Genomic DNA, 3,267 nt, shown 5'->3' on the forward strand with positions numbered 1-3,267 from the left:
TGTGTGCGAGTACAGAATGGCATGTGCGCTGTACGCGCTGCTGAGGGCCCCTCGCTTTCCATTAAAGACCAACTATTGTGGAATAGGCAGAGTTACTTCTGCGGGTGTAGGGTGGCTCCAAAAACTCATAACAATGCAGTCTCTTTCTGTGGCTGGCTAGATTAAAACTAGTGGCAGAAAGTCATTGCCATCTGACAGCTGTTTGGAGGCATATGGTAGTTTCAATTCCCAATTGTCAGGCGTCCCCATCCCAGAAACAATTGGCACTGACTCTTGGCAGTCATGGCAGAGGGGATGAGCGGTGAATGGGCAGGGGCAACGAGAGGCAGCTTCTTGCCCCCTGAGAGGGGGCTGGGGGCTGGGAAAATGCTATGAAACTGCCAGGTTTGATAAAGCTGAATTTCTTTCTCTCTTGCAGTAAACATTATCCCTCCTACTCGCTGAATGTTGCCTCCATGTGGCTGAAATTGGGGAGGCTGTATATGGCGCTGGAGAACAGAACGGCTGGAGTTAAAGCCCTGAAGAGGGTATTTATTTCCTGGTTTCTTCATTAATAATACCAGTTCAGGCGTGGGATCATTGAAACGCTACGTGCTTCTCTGTCAGTAAGCCTGGCTTGGTAGGAAATGCACCATGTGTTAATATATTTGGTTACTGGATTTTTGGCTCAGTTTCGATTTTTCCAAAGATGCAGTATAGGTCTGTTCTCGCATACAAGGGGTCTTACATTTTCACGGTGGGCTTCTAGTGCGGCAGCTGGAGTGAGCATTATGCTTAAACATTTGCTATATGTTCTTCACTGAGCTAGAGCTGTACTAGTGTAGACGAAGCAGAACTCTAGCTTCTCCTCACTTGCTAGGTAAGGACAGAAAAAATGCTTGGCTCTTAGTGTGGCACACAGTGTTTCATTGAAGTCTGTGATTTCTATATCCAAGTTAAACTAGGCATGCTTTTGGTGGTTATTTGTTCTGGAACCAATTGATTTTTAAGTAGGGAAGGGAATTCAATGCATATGGTAATGCTGAAATTGGCAAATACAGCATTTGGTTTTACATTTTTCTTCACCCCTTTTTATTAGTCTGTTCCTTATTCTTTAGGGTTTTTTTAATTCTTCTCTTTTTTATTAGTCGGAACCATATTTCTTGACTTTCTTCCCCTATTGTTGTTGGACAGAAGTTTATTTTAGTTTCTTAAGCATCAGTGACTACTGTAGCATATAATGACTCGGTGTGGAATGTCACGATTTTTTTTTTTTCTTCCTTTTTAGATGCTGGCAAGTTTTTAGCCAGCAATAACAGAGCCGTCCAGCCATGGTGAAAGATACTGCAAGAATATATGCTCTAAAATTTAGCTGTTACCTAGTTTAAAATTAGCATACATTTTTTTTCCTTCGCTGTGGTGTTAAAGCTTTGACTAAAACTGGGATGTGTGCCAGTAGGAACATGGGATGGGGGGTTGGGAACCATAGGTAGATTTGTTGGCGTAGTTAGCTTCCTAACCCAAACACTTTCTAATGACTCACTTCCAAAAGCTGCCTACAGGAACTGCCCAAAGTTATCCCAGCCCCTGATGTTTGGGATTTAGCGGAAAAACAAACCCATTGTTTTCTGTCAGTTTGCAAGCAGCTCGTCCAGAAGACCCTCCTTTCTTCTTCTGGGCAGGAGGGGGAACGGAGTAATTTCTCGCTGCTGCTGAGGTGGAACCAAAGGCTCTTGTTGTACTGTCTTAACAAGTATAAGAGTATAATTCCATAAAAGTTTCCCGAGGAGAAGATGACTAAATGCTCCGATGGCTAGGATGCTGCAATTCCTTCCTTTATCGTAGCACTGTGGTCTTCAAATATTCTCAGACTTATTCCGAACGTGCTTCTTTCAGTCTTACCTACCGCTGCCTTTTATTACATCTGTTTGGGGCCACTGCTCTCCTCTTCTGAAGTGGAAATCTTGCCTCTACACCCACTCCGCAATGCAGTGTGGATAGCGGCAGGAAAGTGCAAGTCTTTGCTGCCTGAAACGTTCAGCAAGGTTTGGCTGCCCGAAACGTTCACTCTTAGGACCAGAGCAGGCTGTAGGTGAAACGGCGGGGAGTCGGGCACAGCAGTGTCTGTCCGAACCTGACAAGATCTCGCTTTTGCCTCAGTGGTTGCCTAAGCAATTCCTTCCTTCGTAAAGCATTGGTAGCCCCTGGAACCGGTGGAGGGGTTTACAGAATCAAGTCTGAAATGCCTGAAGGTAACTTCTGCAATATAGGCCTGCTCGTCAGTCTGACAGCTGAAGGATAAATTGGTAGGAACAGAGCTCCGTCTGATACTGGTTAAGTCAAGTCCTCTGCCAGAATATTACCCGCCCCACTTGCAGTTTTCTGTCCTGGAGCTGGCTGCATTCAAAGTAGTTTTGTCAGGAATATCATTTTGAAAGGTGCTTTGGGATCCTTTAAGATGAAAGATGTATTCTCTGAATGTAAAACCTGTATTACTTAGTTTTGAATTTCATTTTATTTCCTACTGGGTTTATGACTACAAGGGGACAAAAAGTAGCTAGAGGTGTCAGACTGTTTCAAACCTCGAAAGAGAGTATTTATAGCCTGGTGTTATATATGAATCAATTGTGTGAATATTTTTTTCTTTTCATAGGCAATTGCTATCATGGAAGTAGCACACGGGAAGGATCATCCATACATTTCAGAGATCAAAAAGGAATTAGAGGACCACTGAGCCTTTGAATCTATGCAATCCTTCAAACCTTTATTTAAAAAGCCTTGTTATGGAAACCTTCAGGAGCGCTTTGAAAAGCGGTAGAGTATGAACACAGTTCTGTCCTATAATTGGAATGACAAACACACTTAGGCCTTGCAAAATGTTCCTAGCTTCCACACATCTACAATTGCCTTTTTTCCTTCTTTCTTTTTTTTTTAAGGAAGCATCCATGGTTTCTTAAAGGCTATGCCTTTTGACAGCTCGTGCAAAAATAGCCATTTTTTTCTTTATGGATTTTAATGTGTATCATCTAATTTGTGTAAAGTAAATAAAGTAGTCGTGACCCCTCTTGATTCCACTTGTACACTTACATGAGTGCAATAGTTTTGTGACATCTACTTTTGCCTCAGTCAGTCATTTAATCTGCCAAATTAATTAGCAAAAGCTGTACTTTTTTGTTTGGTTCAGTATCCAATTCCTCTTTTCACAAATCATTTTTGTTTGCTGTGGCTTAGCTGAGAGAAAGGGGAAATGGGGGTGACGAATTCTGCGCATCGTGCAGGAAATCCACC

At 42.6% G+C, this 3,267-nt stretch overlaps 1 protein-coding gene across 1 annotated transcript in view; it reads left to right on the forward strand.

The window, feature by feature from the left end:
* SMYD2 (SET and MYND domain containing 2) overlaps nt 1-3,048 on the forward strand; it is a 55,636-nt gene extending 52,588 nt beyond the window's left edge. The window contains exons 12-13 of the mRNA XM_009330218.1: nt 419-527; nt 2,633-3,048. Coding sequence (XP_009328493.1) covers nt 419-527; nt 2,633-2,713 — 190 coding nt within the window. The 3' untranslated portion in view covers nt 2,714-3,048. The remainder of the gene's footprint in view (nt 1-418; nt 528-2,632) is intronic.
* The last annotated feature ends 219 nt before the right edge of the window (nt 3,049-3,267 follow it).

The sequence above is a fragment of the Pygoscelis adeliae genome, unplaced genomic scaffold (genome assembly GCF_000699105.1).
Source record: "Pygoscelis adeliae isolate BGI_AS28 unplaced genomic scaffold, ASM69910v1 Scaffold308, whole genome shotgun sequence".
Classification (NCBI taxonomy): domain Eukaryota; kingdom Metazoa; phylum Chordata; class Aves; order Sphenisciformes; family Spheniscidae; genus Pygoscelis; species Pygoscelis adeliae.